This window comes from Parasteatoda tepidariorum, chromosome 8, assembly GCF_982258835.1.
Source record: "Parasteatoda tepidariorum strain Cologne lab strain chromosome 8, Ptep-v5.0, whole genome shotgun sequence".
Taxonomy (NCBI): Eukaryota; Metazoa; Arthropoda; class Arachnida; order Araneae; family Theridiidae; genus Parasteatoda; species Parasteatoda tepidariorum.
The window spans coordinates 33,444,920-33,467,614 of record NC_141762.1 but is presented as its reverse complement, the minus strand read 5'-3'; the positions used below and the strand labels follow the sequence as shown (position 1 = coordinate 33,467,614).

The 22,695-nt window shown below is 27.2% G+C and overlaps 1 protein-coding gene across 2 annotated transcripts in view; it reads right to left on the bottom strand.

The window, feature by feature from the left end:
• Positions 1-22,695, bottom strand: part of LOC107454008 (A disintegrin and metalloproteinase with thrombospondin motifs like) — a 218,042-nt gene that overhangs the window by 36,805 nt on the left and 158,542 nt on the right. For both annotated transcript variants that reach the window (XM_043046467.3, XM_043046466.3), the window contains exon 5: positions 9,448-9,540. In XM_043046467.3, the coding sequence (XP_042902401.2) occupies positions 9,448-9,540 (93 nt within the window). The remainder of the gene's footprint in view (positions 1-9,447; positions 9,541-22,695) is intronic.

The window sequence follows — 22,695 nt, the reverse complement described above, 5'->3', positions numbered from 1 at the left end:
TATGCCAAACATAAATATGCCATCCAAACGGCGTTTCAATTTCAAGATTGAAACTTTTTGTTGCCAAATATTAAAAAAAATAATTATTATTTGACATCTCTAACTGCATTTTTACTATTCCTTAAATGATTCTATGCGAACGTATGAGAGACAAAAATTAAATACACTCTCATTTGAGTAATACGAGTTTATATGCACACATTGTCTTGATTTTTAACTGTACAAGTTTAAAAACGGAAATACTTGAAATTCTACTTGTTTAAAAAGGCGGACCAGCTACTCGCCGGAGGCAACTGGTAAGAAATTAAGCGAAAACGAGACATTTCTCATACAAAATTATAATTAACGTACTTAAAGGCTAGCTTCTTTCTAGCTCGTTTTGCTTGCTAATTGTCACCATATTTGCTTCTTGCAGACAAACTATTATATTAACACAGATTTTGTTCCACAGACGTAGTTTTCGAAACAAGTACTATAAAAAAAGTGGTTAATTTTTTTTCTTTTTTTGCCGTAAGAGATAATTAGCTTCTTTATCACTGCAACTTCATTCTCAAATTTATGTTCTAAATTCTTATTTTAATCTTTGGTTACGAAAAATTAGTTATTTTTTCCTCCAAAGATGATCAATAGTGAAAAAGTTGTTTCTTAATGCTGCATTAAGATTTTTACTAGCTATTTTGCATTCAATATTATAACTGCTTCTCTTGGTTAAACTCAGTTTCACATAAAAGTTATTATGAAAATAAATTTGCAATTAATAAAAGTAAATATAACTTGTTAACCGTTTAATATTTCTAAAGCAGTAACTAAATAATCTTAATATGTTGCATAACATGGCAATATCATGCTATCACTCTATAATATAATAAAGAAACAATAATTTTAGTTTCTAATCTTTAATTTTGAATAATAATTAAATTAAAAAATTAATAATGTTGAATAATAAGAATAATTGTTGATAAGCAAACATTACTGGAAAATATCACGAAATAAGGGTTAAACAAATAAATTATAGGTAAATACAGTTATAGCTTAAAGTAATTGCATGTTAATAACAGTCAAAGATATATGGATATTCTATTTACATATGGAATGGATCTTCTTTGTTTACAAATGATTACATCATGTCATTTGTTTTGTGCAATGAGAAGACGCAAAATGGTGAGATAATTATCTTTTATCGAAAATAGAGAAATATTCTTTTGTTCAAAAAAAGTACGAGTGCATAATTTGAAGGAATCCCATTTAGAATACAAATTACTTGATAAAGGGACATACTTGTTATGCTCAATGAATTGTTCAGTAAAAGTATTTTGTTTCATTTCAAAATAAATAATAACATCAGAAAACTTCTACCATCATCACATAAAATATTATTTAACAAAATAATGTAATAACGTATGATAAATATTAGATATTATTTGCAGATTAAACATTTGTAGGTTTTATCAAAAAGCAAAGCTTTAAATAAGTAGGTTTAAATTTTTTTCTTTTAGCGAACAAAACATTCAGACAAAGAAAGTGCTCAGAAATTTTCATGCTAGAAGATATACTTTTTAGAACCAATCAGTTTGATAAAATAAATTTGTTTCTTCCATTTCTAAAATTTATTCTTTGGAATAGAATTTCAGGTTATAGAGATATAAGTCTGAGACATTCAATCTCAGATATCTTTCAATTTTCTCATGGAAAATATCTCTCTTAATGATATTTACACATATGATGAAATGATCAGAAGATATTAATTCTTTGCTCACAATGTTTTAGGATTTATGCAATAAAAGAAACACATTTTCATCTGCATTATGGAAGCTGTATTGAATCCTTTGTGGATTATTTCGCTGCATTATGTAATCAAGTTTCGAACATAAAGAAGTAGAAGAGGGATATTAATGCTAGATTATTTTGAGGATTAAAGGATATTTAGTTCCGACATTCAATTTTGAATGTTTAATCTTTCCGGTAACTTATTCATAAACTGAGAAAAAAAGCACGGTCCAAAGCAATGGAATATGGTAAAATTAACAACGTTATTGTAACATTTACCATGTTACCTAAATGACCACTTTTTTTAATTAGTTTTTCCCTTTGATATTTTCAGGGCAATTTTTCATGAAATCAATGTTTGTATCAGGGAGACCGGAAAGTAATTTCATTTCGGTGCATTTGACATTTGTTATCAAGATTTTATTTTTAATCAATAATGTATTCACCCACGTCAGCAGCGACCTTTCAATGCCGGATTTAAAATAAATTGAAATGGATCGAAAAAAAATGAATTGGTTTTTAAGATTAACAAATATTTAATGCGCCGAAACGACATTACTTTCCGGTCCCCCTAATATTTGAATATAGTGGTATTTCATAATATGTTCTAGAACTACGGCAGCGGTAGTTTTTGATAGTTTTTATGAATCTCTCTCTTAACCGTATAGCTGAAATAGTAAGTAAAGCAAGCGCATCATTATGTTTTCTCATCTCCCTTTGTCCTTAACATAAGAGTCTCTACAGTCATGTGATCTCTCTCTTTTTCAGCGATTTTGCGGAAAAAGGAGATAGTCGCGTAACAATTGAGATGAGTTTCTCATTCAATGGATTTGAGTTTTGTGCTTTTATAAAGCAAAAGGAGCAAAATTTAGAGCTTCAGGTGCATAGAGATTTGCGGAACGGAAAAATATTTGATCATTTTTTTTCACACGACCTTGCTAGATCAGAGGGTCTCTTCGAGTGATAATTTTTAATAATTATGTATAAATAGTACAAAATATTTCAAACTTACACAAAATTTAAAACAAATTCAATTTTGAATGATTTTAAAAAAGGTTAAAATGTATCTTGAGACAAAACTTATTAGAATTTTATTATAAAACTTATTAGAAACTTATTAGTTTTTCTTAATAAGGCTTGAAACATTTAAAGTTATCTTATAACAACCCTGTATAACAATTTTTTATTAATTTATCGAGATCGAAGTATGTTAAATATGAGTTAAAGTTTTCATCAAACCTAAATTTTATAACAGTGTGTCATTTGATAAAATCACTAATACCTTTCCAGGTATTTGATATTTTCGTAAACATTTATATGAAATGCTTTCGCCCATCTCAAAAAGAATAAAAAAGCTTTAGATCGTCTTAAAAACCTTTTTTTTAAATTTTCATTTTCATTTAAGCTTCTATACCACTGCTTTTATTCTAGGTGTTTTCCGGTTTTATGGCAATTAAAAAAATCTGATGATTTCACCAAAGAAAGTGCTAAAAAACTTTACCCAATTTATCATATAGTTCTTATAATAATCTTTGCAATTACTCTTCTCTCTGAGCAGAAGCATTTCATGAAAAAAATTAACCCAAAGCAATTAACAAATATTGAAGAGTTATTTCTCTTAAAAACATTGAAGGAAAAAATACAACTCTCGTGAACAATGTAGGAAGGAAACATAAATGTTACCAAAACCCTGTCTAGCACGTTTTAGAACGAAAATGTTTTAAAAAACGATGTACTAATAATGAACAATTCTATATAGTCACTTCTTTATGGTTAAGGTTTCTTACTTGCAAGATAATTTTAAGAGTATAAATTAGGATTTCAGAATGAATAAATTAGAATAAGCGGAATTCATATCATGCTTTAAGGAAAAGGAGCATGTGTTAAAAAATCATTTATAAAATGAAAAAATCAATAGAAGATTAAAGATGGCAAATGGTTTATGTCCATAACAGCAGATTATGACAAACAAAAAACAAGAAGAAAAAAACAATTTCATAGTTTGAGAATTTTCAGAAGCAAGCATTCGTAAATCGTAAAAATAAAACTATACATGAATTCACAATTACTTATTGATATCTCCTAAACATTTCAATTTTTTTTAAAATATTTGATGTTGAAAAAAAATTACATTTAAAAATTGGGTTGGGCAAAGCCGTTTTTACCTTAAAATTTCCCATCAATCAATAATATTTTCTCCATAACACAAATTAAATACTTTCGTCTTTTCGTTACGATATTTTTCTTTATTTCCCCTTGTCCACGTGTGGACTGGAACCGATTTTTCACGTTTTTAATTTGGAAAAATTCAGTTTAAAAAATTTAGTTAGTTAAAAATTTAGATAAGTTTTTCTTGTTCTGTGTGTTTCATCTTCACTCTCTCTGAACTACTATGGATTTTTTCTGTTTTTCTTCCTCACCTTTATATTTCAAATTTTTGTCGGCAATTTGAAATTTTTTTTTATAACTCAAATCACTTATTTCTTCTCATTCACGTCTGGCAAATCTAGGAAATGGGAGCCTATTTTTTAGAGCTTGAAACATACCGACTGAAATTACGAACATGTATATTTTTTAAGCAAATAAAGTTCTTTTTTATCAAGTAATATCTTACGGCTTCAGTTTCTTGTGACTATTTATTTAATGTCAGAACTTTACTTAGAATATATCGGAATAGTTTCAAATAATAATAGTTAGTAAAATTAAAGTACATTTGTGTTGCAAAACATTTCTCTTTTATTAATATTTAATGCAAATTAGCACATTCGCAATAGAGGATTCCTATTTCCTACACCCCGTTGCAAAATATTTCGTGAGGGCTGGATTTCATCAAAAGACTAGTTTCGTTGGTTAATTGCATCCTCTTTGACCTTATTTCCTGAGAATGGGAAGGAAGTAAGATCAATTAAACGGTTAATGATTATGGCAATCTCCAGACAGAGCATAATTAATGTGATTTACCGTAACTGCTCTCCCATGATTTAGATTTCTATCTAGAATGACATCGTGAACGCTATAATTGAACTTTATTGCCACATTGTTTTAGACTAATACAAATTTCTTTAGCCATGCAAAACTTTAATGGCGTAATGGTTACTGGTTTATAAAATATTAATTATAGGTACTTTACTTTTTCTGAATCGGAACTTAACAATATCAATCACTCAAAATGCCTGAATGTTTCTTTGTTTAATTTGCAATTTCGTACAATTGCCGTGATTCGTATTGTTTCAAAAGTTTGCTATTTAAACAAAATCATTCTTTGAAGCAATGAGTAAACATTTTGATATCATGCATATTTTTTCCGAGGAGATTGTTTCAATCATAAGAATAAGTTATTTTAATTCATCGGAAAAAAAATCTAAGAAATAATCTTCGAAATAACTATAAAAAACTAATGTACAATTCAGTTTAATGGTCCAAAATATTATGAATTCTAACAATGTGCTAGTTTGTTCATTTTTATTTTATTAGTAACTTTATTATTACATTAATTGTTTCGTATTGTGTTACCTATATTATTCTTAAACCCTCAGTGTAAGTTCAGTTTTATATCTTTATGTGACATAAAAAGATATTGGTCTAAAATTTACTTACCTTGCTCTCGGTGTATTTTAATTGGAGGGAAAATTATATGGTAAGATCCATAATATTTATAAAGAATATTCGAAAATATATTAGGCTGTCATCAACATAAAAATAATTAAAGTTATAATGGTGATTACCTTAAAGCATTTATTTAATTCTTTTATAATAGCATTTTTGGTATTTTTATTTCATTATATTTTGATTAAAGAAATATTCCATACACATTTGTTGTTATATTTGAAGTTATTTTCAACTATTTTTAAATACTTTACTGTTTATATTTAACTTATTTTCTCATTTCAGCTATTTCAAAGTAAAAGTGGTTATTTAATGCAAAAGGGCAAGATTTTGAGTTTTTTTAGCATTCCGCCAAGCTCTCTTTTGATTTCCTCCCTAATGTTATAATAATATTGTAAGTCTTTCAATGTTTCTCAGAATGTTTCTCAAAGTTTCTCAGTTGTTGTTAATTTACGTCGCACTAGAGCTGCACAATGGGCTATTGGCGACGGTCTGGGAAACATCTCGGAGAATGATCCGAAGACATGCCATCACAATTTTGATCCTCTGCAGAGGGGGTGGCGTCTCCGCTTCGGTAGCCCGACGACCTGCACGCGAAGTCGAGCACTTTACGGTAGCACAGTTTAACGAGGACCAATACTCAAAGTTTCTGAGAAAAATCGATTAAGGCTTGAACAAGAAACTCTGATTTGTGCAATTATGTAAAGAATTTGTGCAATTATGTAGATTTGTGCAATTATGTGAAGAAAATAATTGTAATTGGTGCAATTATGTAAAAAATTCTGTACAGGTGTTAAGTTAAAACTTATTATTTTCTAAATTGAGCCGCAGAAACATGTAATAAAGTGCAGGAAAGTACAATCTTTCATGATAATATGATTCAGCCAGAATCATGCTTATTAAGTTCGAAACATTTTTCTGGGATAATATGAGTCAACGTGGAAAAATATCTCTAACAGTGTAGACTAAGAGTCATAAAACTTTTAAAGACAAGGGTCACAGCCATTACTCGAGAAATCACGTGAGTCCCACATATGCTAAATAATACAGGCGAAAAATTCAGTTTGCATGAGAAGAATAGCAGTTAGTTTAAGAGTAAAATACGGAGTTCTTTTTTTTTTTTTTTTTTGAGGAATTTTGTCAAAAACTTAAATTGAAGCCGGGATAGATTGGTCGGTAGGGCGCTGGGGTCCATGTCCAAGTGTTCGTGGATTCGATCCCCGCCGACCGAAAACTCCTCGCGTAGTAAATGGTGACTGATGCACGTTAAATCTGTCGAGTCACAAAGTCCTCCACGTTCCCGTAACAAATCAATACCTCTGGGGGTACTGATCCAAGAGTTTCCTTGTATTCTGGATTGGTTCAAAATTACAAGCTACGGAGTTGAACAACAGTAGTCGTAAGCCCAAAAATTGGGTCGGCTGTTCAACAACGGATATAAAAATAAAATAAAAGTTAAAATAAAAATTGAAATTAAATGCCACCCTTGAACCAAGTCAGTTAACTACTGTATCAACTACACACTCTCGACATATTCACAGTTTGAAAATTCAGCTTTTGCTAATTTCTTTTATGTATGATTCAAATAGCTATTATATTAATATTTCCTCATGTTTTTGTGTCATTTCAACAATTCATTCTTCTGTAAAGATTCGTCTGTTTCTGTGATGGTAAGTATATTGCTCAAGTTAAACTTGCACATTGAGCCAAAATGTTATTTAAGCAAGAATATAAATCCTAAATGAGAATTGCATTTCTAATTGCGGTAACACTAGCTATTTCTATATTGTAGTGAAATTTTATCGAGTTATTAATAATTGATAGCATTTTTCGATTCATCCAATGGTATAGAAAACACATTTGAATATGTCTGAAGTTGCATCTTCCTCACTTCTCACTATTTTACCTCCAGACAAGCTGATATTTAAAACAACTTTGCATTGCTAAGTTGCATTAAATGCAATAAATGTTGACTAAAGGTATTCTTTAGCCAACTCTCAACCGATAAATGACCTTTCACGTTTCGTTATGTTTGGACTATCATGTTGCTAGCACGAATACTATCTTCAGACCACTTATGGAAAATAACGATTGCAAGAGATATAGTTTCGCTTTTGATTCTGTGAAATGTCCATCCCATCTAAAATACATTAAGTTGCGCTTATAACGCATTTTGATGCTGCATTCTTTCATACCGCTGCACACTCATTGCAAATAAAGTAAACTGCCTTAACCTACAAGGCTCCATTTTTCCTCAAAATAATATCATTCTTTTTGCATCTTTACTGCATTACTATGACAACACGTCATTACCTGTACATTTAAAGGCAAAACATTTCTGAAAAATAGCCTAACTGAAAGTAATAGTAGAATACTTCTTATCGCACAAGTCGCTCCGAGGCCATTGAGGTTAAGTCCTCGAGGCAAATTGTTTTGACAGCAATTTGCCACAAAACTTCTTGAATGAACATGCAAATCCTTAAAAATAGGTAACTCCATCGATTTCATTTAAAAAACAGCGACGTGTGTATTTGTAACATTAGTATTGACAACCCCTTTCACATTCTCCTAGAATGCCCGATGGTCTCACAAGAAAGGGACGATCTTTGCAGAGACTTGAATAATAGATGGCTCTCGATTTTGACTGATCTAGTGAAAAAGAGACTTTGAGAAACTTTTTGTAAAATTTATCCATTGAGTCATTTAACTTCTTTCATTCTTCTGTTTTTTGCTTTCTTCTTACTTTCAATTTTGTTTTTTTAATATAATGTAAAAATTTTATGTTACTATGCTGTACCTCTGTTGTACCTTCGGGCCCTGTGTGATATTCCTTGGAGCACAGGGAGATATTTTTGTTTTTCCAATTAAAAACATTAAAAAAAATCCTTAAAAAAGCTGCTTAAAAGTATAGCTGTGAATAATGGGGTGAAACTTTATTTCGTATGACTTTTTTTTCGTTATTAATGAAACACTAATAAAACTAACATTAATGAGTCACGATTTTGCACTCTATAATTCTGCACTTCTAGTTTTTTTAAAAATTTAATTTTAGAACTATTTTTTTAAACTGAATAAGATAAGTCGGAGGGTGTCCAAGACATCATTGGTTAGCTACTAGTGACCGGCATGCCATGCGTTTAAGACCCTTAAAGTTAATCTCATCTTAATGTTTATTACTGACTGGTAAAATGTTCTTACATCTAAAAGAACTGCGAGGTGAGATTTTTGCAATACATAGATTAAAAGCTCCCTTATCTTCTGACAAATATGTTATTAATTGAATTTTTTTTAAATGCAATGAAACACAGAAGAGAAGTTATTACTATTTCAAACGAATTCGTAATGTTCGTAGATAATGATAAAAACAATCTGATCTCGAAACCATTAGCAACTTCAAATTTCCATTATCTCCGTTCGGCATTATTGCAAAAATTCATAAATTTTCTCAAATAAACAAAATAAAAAATCAGTAAATAAAAAATGAGTTATTTTAGAGTCTATTTGTTCAAGAGATTATCACCTAAATGTTACTTACAATAAATTTTCATCTCTTACACATTTCATTCCTTTGCGACAACTGAAAATTTAAACATAATCTTTGAAAAAAGTGTATAAATTGACCATTTAAAAAGAAGATAGTAGAACTTTTTTTTTCAATGTTTTCTAAAATAGAATCATGTATGTTTCAAAGCAGATTTATGTTTAACGAAAAATATTTTTGAATAACAATTTAATAAAGTCTACCCTTTACTTACTTAAAAGTGCATTATTACAACAGAATTCTTGTGGTATTTTTTAATCTTAATTTAATGAAAAAAGGAAAAGAAAAAAAGTTTTGAAGAAATGTTTTTGACCCACAATTAATCTAAAGAAAAAAAATTTTTATCTTAAAAATTATTTAAAAAAAAAGAAATCATATCGATAAAATCAAATTTTACAATTACTAGATTTCTAAAAATGTTAGTGTAATAGTAAGGCTAAATACAAAACTAAACTAAAACCATTAAGTAATTAGAATAATCACTACTTAATAGCCAAAGTAATTTAGTAACTAGTAACTTAAAGAGTCATTACCAATTCCAACTGCCCATTATCTCCGTCCCTCATTAGGACTGCTGCCATGTGCTTTTCATCGTGATAAGTAGTTCCTTGGTCAGAATGATTTTCCTGAAATAAAAAATGTATTTTGAAAAATTAGATTCCACTTAAAACAACAAAAATATACTGAAGAAAAAAGTATGATTGAAAAACTACCATAATATGGTAAAATTGGTCGCGAATCTGGCAATATGGGAATGCCAAAATGATCGGTAATTTTTATCGAAGCTCTTTGGTAATGATTGTGGTAAAATTATTACCAAATTTTACAAAAATCATTACATAAGAATTTTTTTCTCCGTGAAGTTTGCGTGTACATTTTAAACATATTCCATTTTTATCGTAAAAAAACAAACAAAAAATTCTGATATTAAGCAATTTTTACAGTAGTAAAATAACTGTATCACTGTAACTAAATAAATAATACTGTGAAAATTATGGCTGTAAATTTTACTGTAAAATCGATTTCACGGACGCTGCACTCAGGGTGACAGTACTTTTTACCGGAATTTTTTACAATGCATAATAAAGTTCAAGAAACTTATTTCTTTCAATACTTAATGCATCAATGCAAAAGAGCTTTGCAGTTATCTTTTATACTTTTATTTTTATACGGAAATGTTAAACAATAATCATATTTTTCAATTCTGTAAGAAGATGATAAAATGAATAAGATGAAAATTTAATTGTAAGAAAATGTTAAGATGCTGTTCGATCATAAACTATATTCCTTTTTGATTCTTTGCTCAAAATATCTAATCGCAATTTATCTATTTGATGAAGGCTGTTTTGTTAATCTAAAAGGAATTTCTAATGAAATTAATCACATAAATAGTTTGTATTTAAAACAAAAATACTCGTAACCTTTTTTTTTCAATTCGTGTATTAAATGTCATTCATTACTTTTTATTTTTTACAAAAAGTTTTAAATAAACTATTGCTTTCTAAAATAGGATATAGGAAATAATTATACAAACAACTAAACATTTTTAAAGACATCAAGCGTATAGTATTGATCAAATTTTTTAAAATAATTTGCAACTTAATATGATGTAGAGAAATTTCCAGAAGTATTTTTGTACATGTGTAATATTTTTGATAGTTTTTAATTGATGAAGGAACAGGATACGACATCCGTTAAAGTTTCAAGACTTTTTTTTTAATTTTCTCAAAACACAAAATTTTACTGATTTGTACATTTCTTGTAAAACCTGCAAAATATATTGCAGTAAATTTTTATACAAAGTTAAAACTTATATAAATCCACATAACGAATATAGCAAAATACCTTTATTAGTTTATTAAAAAAATATTGATAATATCGTGTCTGATTTAAACATTAGTTTATAAGCCACCGAAATTTTTTTTTCAAATTAATTTCTAAAAACTCAGTATACTCTAAAGACAAATCAATTGCTTTATATTGAATCCAAAGTAAATGATTATTAAACCTAAAGTATATTATTATTGAACCTAAAGTAAATTATTTTAAAACCTAAAGCATAATTTTAACATGTTTAACACAAAATTTACCTGTGTATAAATCTTTTTTATTCAAAAACAGTTCAAGCATAATCTAGTTTTGTATGCATCTAACAAACTTTATATGGGCAATAATTAATAGTTTTTAGTACTTTTATGTTTTCAATTTTTACTATAATTTCCCATGTTAAAAAATTGGAGTTAAATTAATTAGTTAAGATTTTGTGAGTGTTTCAATTTCACGAATGCTTGTTTAATTACTACAGTCTAGATATGCTTAGTGGCCTTAATTTAAACGAGAAACAGTATTTACAAAATGCTAAAGCTTATGGCTTTTAACTTAACGATGCATTTCAAAACAATGTGGGGTGTGCGTTACAATGAAATACTTTACACTCCCTTGCAATTAAAATGAAGAACTAATTATTTTTTATGCACCGGAGTTGACACATTTCCCACATTTTCTTTTGAGTAGGTGGCACTTTTAAAAAAGTCTATATACTCTTTATTATGTAAAACTAGGATGGTGTTTTCAGTTTCACTTTTATTAGAATTGTTTACATTTGTTAACGTAGTTATGCAATTTTTATAATTCGTTCTCATAAGCATCTAAAAAAACAATATATATATATATATATATATATATATATATATATATATATATATATATATATATATATATATATATATATATATATATATATATATATATATATATATATATATATATATATATATATATATATATATATATATATATATATATATATATATATATATATATATATATATATATATATATATATATATATATATATATATATATATATATATATATATATATATATATATATATATATATATATATATATATATATATATATATATATACTTAAAATTTCACACTTAAAATTTCAAAAAATTTCAGGATATCATAATCAGGTCTTCTACTTTCACCTAAAAATCACTAATTTAATTTATCTTAATTTTTTGCAAAAAATTGCACATTTGAACAAATCAGTTTTTTTTTAAAATTTCAAGTCTGATAAGTTACTACTTTATAACAAGATTTTCTGCATAAAAATTATTATTTACACATTAAAGTACAAGTCATTAACTTTAAAACGGGCTAAAGTAAATAGACTTTGAGATTTTTTTGACCGAGATATGAGATTTTGAAAAATTTTTGTCATTTCTAGTGAAAACGAAATTATTGCAAATTCGAAAATTATTTAGTATTTATTTATTATTTATTTTTTATTTAAAACATTTTTACAAACAAGAACATTATTTGTAAATTTGCAATAACAATTTTAAAAAACGACTCAAGAAAGTTTTAAGAAATTTAACTTTATTTTGCCACCTATTTTTATACAAAATTTAAACTTTTCTCAACTGTGATAAATTTGAACTTATGCGAACCTTACGTAACAAATAAATAATTGATAGCTAACAAATTATCAAAAGAAAATAGTCAATAGGTTGATCTCTTTAAGCTGAAGAATAAATACTAAATAAATTTTCGAATTCACAATAATTTCGCTTTCACTATAAAAGACAAAAAATTTTCAAAATCTCATATCTCGATCAAAAAAAATCATAAAGTCATTTACTTTAGCGCGTTTTAAAGCTAATTTATATATATATATATATATATATATATATATATATATATATATATATATATTGTTAAAAATATAAAATATAAAATAAAAAAATTTCGAGTTGTAGTGTTTTTCATAAGGTGATATTTAGTTTCTCATGTCAATGTGTTTCGGATTTCTCCTGCTGTGTTGATACTTTTAGTTCCCTTACGAGGTAATAACTTATTTTATTTCATCTTGAAATACTTTTCTTCGTAGATTATTCCAGTCGTGACATTAGCAGCTTAGCGCTGTCGAACTCGGAATTTTATATTTTATACTTTTTCTCTTCTATTTTCATTATTATTCAATTTGTATCTTAAATTGTATTTTATATATTATTCACACTTTCGTCATAAAGCGTAACACTGACTTCTGAGTTTATCATTCTCTATTATATCATGAACTGTAAATTAGATTATTTAGTGCCTGGTAAAATGAATGACTTATCATTCACTGCTCGGTCGGAGACATGCATGGTAGAGTGTCTCGGTTTGCCAGAACGATATCCCACCGAAAATAGGCTTGTTAATCCGGATAAGTTTCGCCATTTTTTCCCTTTTCGTACTTTCAATAACGTCAGATGCAATACTTGTACTAATTTTAATCCTCAACAAATTATTGACAAACTTTCGGCAAATGTAGCATGTCAAATAACTAATATTATTAATGTGATTTCTTGTAAGTTTTGCAGCATGAAATATATGCTTCCACCTAGTAATAAATTACACTTACGAATCAATATTGATAGCATTTTGTAAATCTGACTTTTATTCAGATTTTATTGATAATAACTTAAAACGTATTGTCACCGGTGACTTCATTATATTTAATTGTGAAGATTTTATTAATATTGCTAACACAATTTGTTCAAAAGAATTAACTCTAGTTAAAACTAATCAATCTAATGTAACTTCAGATTTCTTGATTTATTCATTACCTTAATTCATACTGATATTTTTGACAGAAGAAATTATTTTCCATTTTTTGTCAATAAGTATACTTTTTGGAATTCTAATATATCTATTATTAACTATAGAAATGTTATTATACCTAAAATTAATCGCATTAAATTTATTTGTAATAATGATACGATTATTTTTAAAAAACTGTATACAGTATATTTACTTATAGAGTATATTTATTCATTAAGTTTAATGATTATATAATTTATTTTTATTCTTATGTATATTTTTTTTAAAAGTTTTCATTCATAGTTTAATACTCCAAGTCACATACTAATTTGATACTCGAACTTGCAACTTTCTAAATTCACCTGAAAAGTTATGTTTCCTATTTATGCACTTCCAGTTCGAATTTCAAGATTACGGTATATCGTTTTCCTCTGACCTACTGTTGGTTCGTTTCTTTTGTTCTTCTTGGAGCAGTATAGTTGTTTGCGGTAGTTTACCACCAACCGCAGAAACTGCTTCCACACTGACTGCATGGTAATGCCCCCTGACGAGGCTGCCATATATGTCAGAGCATCCACTTCAATTTCTTTTTAATATTTTTACTTTTTAGTAGTTAGGATGTTTCCTCCTGTAGCGCTTTTCACAAGCTGATATTTAGTAGGTTATTTCGTGTTAATGGTTTTCTATTACTGTAGTGATCCTTCTAGTTCTCATTTATTAACTAGAAAAAAATTTCTATAGTTTAGAAAAGATATCTGAAAAAATTTCAAAATCTCAAAGCCTGGACCCCCTCCCCCCCAAAAAATTTCTTTTCTTGGCTAGTGCGTACTCTCCTTTTAGTAAGTGGTTAAAATATGGTTGGTTAAGATATGTGAGGAAAGAAAGTTAATATTCCTAAATTGACAGATAGGTTATTGTTTCTGATTAATTTCTCCGCTTTCATACGTAAGCAATAATAAATCATATTTTTTATACGTAAAAATCTTTGTGGCTTCTGAATCACTTATCCTATTGGCTTGTTTTTGATCTAATTCAATCTATTATGAACAAAAAAGACATAGGAAGCCATAATTAATTTGTCGAGAGGGCAAAGACAGGCAAATTCAGGTTGGTTAGGTTCATATAACTGAATATTTATTTTCCAGAAAAGCAAAATTAGATTAAAGAAGTTAAGAATTCTTTTTTCTACGTTTGTGTTTGTCTGATTTAGTTAATGTTTGTAAATGTTTTAAAGTAACAAAGCGCTTAAAACGTTTTATAAAAAATTACCATTTTTTTTTCATTTTTCAAAGTAATAGGCGAAGTAGAATATTTCTTAATTTTGATAATTTGCTTGTTATATTCTTTTTATTATAGATCATATAAAGTTTTTTTTTGCCGTAGAATGGTAGTGAAAATAAAAAAAAAATTTTTGGTGTACCCTATTATGAAATTACTATATTTATGGAATATATTTATGAAATTACTATATTATTACCTGGCATGTAAAATTTAATTTACATTTATGGAATGAGGGTGAATAATTTCTACGTGCAAAATGTTCAATTAAAAATATCCACGTGTTTTGTAATTCTCCTCATAAAATAAACGCAAAATTGATTTTTCAAATATACTGACGAATATAATATCTAAAACATACACAAAGCATTGTGATTCGGAGCTCCATTTGAAAAAAAAACTTGATTCTGGTAATAAAATAAATATCGTTGATGCAAGCGAGATAAAGTGCACAGTTACGTTACATTTTTGAAAAAAAAAATTTGTATAAAAGTTTGAAAATAAAAAGTTTTAAGGTAACTTTGCTGTGTCATGCGTATAATCTACGCCTCATTTACATTTATTTACATAGCTTCATGAAAGTTTTTCATCCAAAGAAAGAACAAACATTAGCGCATGATGATTGATCATAGAAAGCGTGACCACTTGATTGTTTTGCTTTTCAAAGTCAATTACTCAAACAATTGACCAGCAATCGAAAGCTCATTTGTCATTTTTGTTAGAAAATGGAGGCCAATTTTGATAGAAATAATGCAACAATTCTTAGAATAGATTTCACAATTCAAAGCACTTCAGGTGAAATTATAACAATCTAAAAAGTAAACTACGAAATATAAATATTACACTAAAAATAGTGCTATTACTCAGTCTCAAAATGTAAGTCAGAGTTGAACGGATACAAGTTTGACAAATATCTTGCACGAAACAATTTAAGTTATATTGTAACTTTCTCTTGCAAGTTAAAAGAACAAACATTATCCCAATGAGGAGAGCTTGCTTACATTTAACTGCACGCCAAATGGATGCCAAGCTCCCACCGTTAACGCATGTCAACATCGTTAACTCTTGAAACGACGTTGCACAGTCTTCTTTTTGCGTGTTTTCTTAAACCATGCGTAATGAGGAAATACAACTTATTAAATAATCAATTAAGAAGCAATAAGAATTAATAAAAGTGATATCTAAAAATCTTAACAATTGGGCACTTGCACTTCAAGAAATGACGTCACCACCATCTGATTGTTTATAAGCAAAATGTCGTGTGAAAGTTGAGTTTAGTTTCTCCGCATAAGTTAGAATATAAATTAACGTGAAGTTAATTAAATATCGCGCCGTATCGAACATCGAATTTGTCGAAACATAATCCTCTTCTGTCTACGTCTTTTGCTTAACTTAGATTGATTATTTGTTTGTGTATTTTATTGCAACCATGATGTATTTTTGTTTCGTGTACCTGGCAACTTCGGTTCATAATTAGTTTGTTTATGTTCTACATGTCTTTGTGCCTCGCTTTCTGTTAAGTACGAAATATATAGTGAAAAAATTGAAATCCTTGTGAAAGAATCTTTGTGTAAGAATATAGAATGTGTTACTTAAGAGAATTGAATCTTAACTGAATTGGCTTACTCAAAATAGAATGGAAAGAACACTTGCTAACGTAAACACATGCCACCTTTCAACAACCAATCAGGAACCATATACCACACTACGTCACTAGTCAGTGTCCATTATACGTCTTAATGATCGCATTTAAAGAAACTAGTGAAAAATAATAAATATCATCTCTTGCAATCGATTTTTCCTCTACAGCGAAACAAAAGTAAAAATTCTTTATCTCGTATTTGATTTGTTAATTGCTTGTGAGTATAAGACACGTCATTTTTAGTGTTTCAATCAAATCCAATGCTCTTGCAGAGTCATATAGTTGTTTGTTTCTTTTCCAAGAATGAATGTTCCCCCTATTTACAGAAATAAGTTGCCAAATCTAGAATTCCAGTAAGACTATGAAACTATGAAGCCTTTTGTTAATAATTCAATGATAGATATCGTAAAAGATAGCAGGAATTATATTTGTTCCTAACGTTTTAAAAGCTTTTCTCTTGTTTTGAAAGCATATTTGTGTAATTTGATAACGAACTAAAACGGAACTATATGCTGTCACGGATGATTACATAATCCTATGCCGCAATGGTCTTTTCTTAACTAGCGACGGAGTATAAAACTTAATATTCGCGTTTTTTTTTTTTTTTTTTTTTTTTTTGTAAGTTTTTGTTTTATTTAGGAAATAAAATTGTTTGAGTTCAAATTTTTAAAAAACTCTTTATTTGGTTTCAAATACAATGTATTGTAAGTTATCTTTAAAGAATTTTCTCACTAAATTATTAGATTGAAAAACTCAACTGTTGAATGGCTGAAGATGGGGAGGGAAAAATTTGCTTCTAATCCTTTTTCATTTCATTTTCTCAAATAAACTGATGATGGATACTTACTCTATTTGGCATTATCTTTCGATACATATAAATTGGTCATCAGAGTTTGAGATATAAAACGTTCAGTATTTTAGGTTCTCTATTAACTGTAAACTATGTATTTATCTCTTAATTAAAAGTATAACCTTGAATATTTATCGTATCTTTTTTATACTATTTTCTATTATTATTCTGTGTTTGATTTTCATCGCAATTCGAAATCAATACCTAAAACAGAAAACTGAGTCCTTTATTTGATGAATTTAAAATATCACCTAATCGAGCAACATTGTATTTAACATTAAATGATTTAATGGCAAATAAGTTATTTTTGCTTTAATAACAAATTTTATGTAAAACTGTGTTCTATCATCACATAAAAATAAACTAATAAACTCAAAACAATTTTTAGAAATTCTAAAGCAATATTGGTAATTTTTTATCGCACTATTGCTAAACATTTTTGGTGACAACAATTTAACTCAAAGTAACTAAAAACTAACTAAATAAATAAAAAACAAGTTTGTAGATGAAGTTGCAATGGTAACCTTTCGGAATTATTAAGATTAAATTTTATAACAGAACCGAGAAATTAAATCTGTGTTAACAATAATAAGTTAATTACTTATTGAATAATTTTGAATGTTGTTGTAACAATGTGTTTATTGTCGAGATAAAAATGTTGTGAAGCAATCTCGGTGGTTAGTGAGTGAAGCAAGCAGGGAGCAGAATTGTACAATTTAATAGTAAAAAAAAGAACTTTATATCGTGCATATTAGATAAACATGATAAAACATTTTTTGTTTCTTTAAATTTTAATTCCAAGTCTTTTAATTTCTGAGGAATTTGAGTAAGAAAATTTAAGCCTTTGCTTCAAATTTATATAAAATTATTAGATGGTTTATTATAGAACTAATATTTTAAGTAAAAACCACTGAACTCAAACAAATTTCATCTGAAAAATGATGTATTGCTAAAAACATAATATACTCAAAAGAATTGCATACATTAAAAAAAATTACTTTACTAAAAATTATTGGACCTGAGTAAATATAATCTGAAATTCAAAGAGGAACGGTTTCTGTCCATTTTTTTAATGAAAAATGACGAGTGCATTGCATCTGTTAAATTTGGAGAAATATGAAATCCAAAACGTGGGAAATTGGTTATCCTCAAGAATTAATAAACAGTGAAGATAAGCCACGCTAAAGAAAAGCGGTTCCTGCCCATGCATTTCGTTTTTTTTTTCTCAAAATCGTTCGTTTTTTCTCAAAATCAGCTTTCATGGACTTAAACTGTTCTTTCCCCTAGAGTTTCAGTTATGTTTTTCATTTAAGGAAAGTAACTTAACATTAGTTTCATGGCTAAAAACTGAAACCGAGAAAAGGGCTATGGTATTATTATTAAGAAAATTATTCTGTAATGTTGAAAGGAAACAATGAATAAATGCTTGAGTTCTCATTATTTTTAAAATATTGGATCGATAATCTTAATTGGGTACTTGCATTTCAAGGAGAAGATCACTGATACTCACACATGTGACCCATGACGTCAGCGCCAGCTAATCATTTAAATGCAAAATGGAGTGTTAAAGCTCAGCTAAATTTCTCCACGCAAGTTAATTAACGTGAAGTTAATTAAATACAGCGCAGTATAGGGCATCCAATTTGTTGAAATAAAATTCTTTCTCCTCTATGTTTGTAACTTAACTTAGATTTATTTGTTTATGTATTTTATATCAACCATGCCATATTTTTGTTTTGTGTACCTGGAAATTTCGATGCATAATTAGTTTGTGTTCCACATGGCTTCGTGCCTGTCTTTGTGCTAACTGAGAAAAATATTGTGAAAGAATTGAAATCTTTCTGAAAGAATCTTTGTGAAAGAATGTGTCAATTAGGAGATTTGATACTTGACGGGCTTGACTTACTCGAAATAAAATGGAAAGAACAGCTACTAACGTAAACAAATCGCTGGTTCAAAACTAAAACGACACTTCTGCATTCAACTCTCATTGACATAAGATTAGAAGTGAGTGTAGAAGTGTCGTTTTAGTTTTGAATCAGCGAAATGCCCCATTTCATCAACCAATCACACCCACAATACGTCACTTGAAGTGATTTCATTACGAACTATTTAAAAATAGCGAAATCAAGAAGGTAGAAAGAATTTATATTTCTTTCAGCTTATTTATATTATATCCAGCTGTTGTATTTTGTTAGATACATGAATATATAATCAAACATACTTAGAAATTAAAATTATTTTAGGTAAAAACAGTTTTTACAATTTCATTTGAATTCTGTAATCCATACTAAATAATACTTTCTGTTTAATTATTGAACTGGTTGTAATTAATTACATTATTGACTTTTAAATGAAATAAATTTAAATGTATTTTGCAAAAAATATATATATTTTACTTATGACTTAATTATAAATCTTACCTGGAAAAATATTTATTAAATTAATAATATATATAATCTTAATAAGTAGTAATTAATAATCCTATACAGTATTGCTTATTTAAATATATTTAACACGTTAACCGAAACTTTAAATTTAGAACCAACGAGCAACACATTTCTTTGAAATTTTGTTTTACATTAAATCATTTATTTTAATGGAATAATTTAACAGTCGAGGAGAGTTTCATTTGTTTTACTAAGTTACATTAACTTTATTACATATTATATCAGACACACTACTTTATAAAATTAAGGAAATGTTAACAAAACATACTTCCTTAATGAAAAGTTTATTTCCTTTATTTGCTAAAAGTTTATGCATACAAAACGTGTTTTAAGATAATTTAAGGAATTTATTTTGTTATTTTTATTCTTAATGAAAACTTTGTTATTGTTATTTAGTAAAATGATGATGTATATTATGCGAGCGTCAGGTAAATTCAATATATTTTTTATAATTACTGAGTCACGAAGTTTCATTGATACATGCATTGAAGTACAGATGTTATGCATAACATTTTTGGACACAACAATTTTATATTTATCGATATAAATATTTATATCAATATATTGTTTAAATTAGTATCATTGTGAAAATACATTTAAATAGTTTAACATAAAATGGCAGACATTTTATGTTAAATTTGTCTATTGCATAAATGCAATATTTGTTTGTTGCATAAAATGCAACAAACGTTTTTAAGACAATTAGATTTTAAGTTTAGGAATATGGATTTTAAATCATAATACTTTTTATCTCGCTTAAATTAAAAGTAAATTTAAGATTATTCTTGTGTTTCATAATTTATGTAAATTAAATTAAAATAGCCAATGATAGAAATAATTAGAGTTTTAGTAGAAAAATGAAATTTAAGTTCATTCAGAAATCATTTATTTAGGCTCATTCATTTTTTAAATTTAAAGAAACCTAACTTGTGTTTTTCTTTAAAAATGAAAATAAATCGTATTCAAAATAAAAAAGAATAAAAATAATTGAAGCGGTAAATCAAAAAGAAAGTAAGATAATGTCAATACAATAGCTTTGATAATGTAATACAATAGTCTTTAATTTAATAATAATTTAATTTAATTTAATAATATCAATACAATATAGATAATGCCAATATCATAGTTTTTTAATTAAACTTGTCAAAACAAGTGCTAAACCTTATAAAAGTTTCAAAGGGTGTTCTTTTTTTATTGTTTAAACCATTGTAATGAATTCATTTTTGCTTAGTATTGAGTTGGTTTACTCATATATGAGCGCGTATAATTTTTTTTTTACGGATGTGAAACTTCTCAAGTTTTTTACAAAAACAATATTGTTTAGTTTTATTTAAAATTACACCAAGGTCGTTTTTTCGAATCTACTTTTCTGCTTATGTGTATACGAGTTTTTCTGGTTATTAAAACCAATAATTATTTTTCATTTGTTATTTTCTTTTAGTTTTTTTTAAAAAAAATAGCATTTAAAATTACTCACTGTCACATTAGTGTAACGCTCTTCTAAATTTCTTTTATAAGTAACTGACCATTTTTCTGTGATAAACGTAGTGATTTTTTAAGTTTTTTAAATGAAAACTATTTATATGAATACAATCAAATTACGTAGCTCACTTGTCATCGCTTTTGAGTAGAGTGAAAAATGAATATATTAACCTGAATATCATTGAGATTTAATAATTGGCTTTTAACTAATAATTTTAAATTGCAATCATAAAATCCAAAAAGCATCGATTAATAATTTATAATTATAAAATACACCAAAAACTTTATTATATGAAATTCAACTCTATTGAATTACTTATTTGACTCCATTAAATGAAATTAAAATCATCATGGTTGGTGGTAGTTTTTTTCAAAACTTTATTAAACTGTGGTATGGTATAAAACTTAATTAAACTTTATCGAAATAAAACTCTTAACCAAGATACTTTATAACTAATTTTTCTAAACATCGTTACAATTTATATATATTATCAAGCATTTATAACTTTTACAGTTTGCAAATTTATTCGTGCAATACGTATTAATACGTATAATTTGCGCGTGCAACAAAAATTGTTATGCCTTTGCATACAGAAATGCTTCCCATTTTACCGACTTGAGAAATATCTCGACTGACTTTTATTTAGAAATTATGAACTTTTGAAAAAACCGGTTTAGAAATATCTTTATCGGCAAAAAAAAGAACAAAAAAAATATTACAAACATAATAACCTTTTCATTGTTATTTTAAATTTTAATTTTCGAATATTGGAACATATTCGAATTTATTCTATTAAATATCTTTGGTGATATTTAGTGATGACGCTGCAAAACTAAAATTCGAAGCAAAATCCCTAATTATTTTCTATATATTAGTTTTAAACTTTATTTCAATCAAAATTTAATAATGAAATCTTCATGAAATAATTTCCTTTTAATCGAAGGTAAAATCTATTGAATGTATCAGGAAAATATTATAAATTATTATTTTTAATTCTAATCTCTCATTTAATTGCAGATTAAAACATATAATTATTTTGTAATTGTGCTCCTAATACTATGTGTACTGAATAATAACGATGCTCTAAGTGATGTATTGAACGTATTACAAACGTGCCAAATTTTATCTAAAAAAATATTACCGTACTTTCTAAAATAATTTTACTATTATAAGTAAATATTAATATGCTATGATATATTTTAAAAACAGATTAAATTATGAAATACGTAGATGTTGACTGAATTTGATTTTAACAATGCGTGCATGTCGGAAATAGTTAATGACTCAATGTTGAAAATGGAAATATTTCATATTTGGAACGAACAAACATTCATATTTGGAATGAAATTTGGCTTGTTTTACAAATAAATATTGGATAGTATTTTTAAAACTGAGTAGAATTAATTGTGTATAATAAATGTATTTGAAATTAATAATAAAATGAAGCAATTTAATGGAGTGTTTTTTTTAAAAAAAGGAACT